This window comes from Penaeus monodon, chromosome 29 (assembly GCF_015228065.2).
Source record: "Penaeus monodon isolate SGIC_2016 chromosome 29, NSTDA_Pmon_1, whole genome shotgun sequence".
Taxonomy (NCBI): Eukaryota; Metazoa; Arthropoda; class Malacostraca; order Decapoda; family Penaeidae; genus Penaeus; species Penaeus monodon.
Genome location: NC_051414.1, coordinates 9655510 through 9655852, shown reverse-complemented (window position 1 = coordinate 9655852; position 343 = coordinate 9655510). Strand labels below are relative to the sequence as shown.

The 343-nt window shown below is 34.4% G+C and overlaps 1 protein-coding gene across 1 annotated transcript in view; it reads right to left on the bottom strand.

Moving 5' to 3' along the window:
• The window catches only part of LOC119591943, a gene marked incomplete in the record, with an annotated part of 10649 nt that overhangs the window by 677 nt on the left and 9629 nt on the right, over positions 1-343 (bottom strand). The window contains 1 exon segment of the mRNA XM_037940697.1: positions 92-200. Within this exon segment, the coding sequence (XP_037796625.1) occupies positions 92-200 (109 nt within the window).

Genomic DNA, 343 nt, shown 5'->3' with positions numbered 1-343 from the left:
TGACGCAAATATGCACACGCCAAAAGAAGAAGAAAAAACATATATTTTTGGTTCTGAAAATGGACAGAATTAATTTCCCAAAATGACTAACACGTCTGGTCGAAGGATCGTTTGGTCTCGAGAGAAATGTAGTTGTTGTCACTCTTGGTCACGCCTATTGTTGTCAGGAACACGGTGTCAAGGGGAGTGTCCTCATCTACCTGTAAGATAATATTAAATAAATCAAAATGTCAAAAATGCACGAAGAGAATGTCAAATAAATCAAAATATCAAGAAAGTACAAGAATAATAAAAATACCAAATGGAATGGAATAAAATGTGATTCAAACGTCAAGGAGTATAA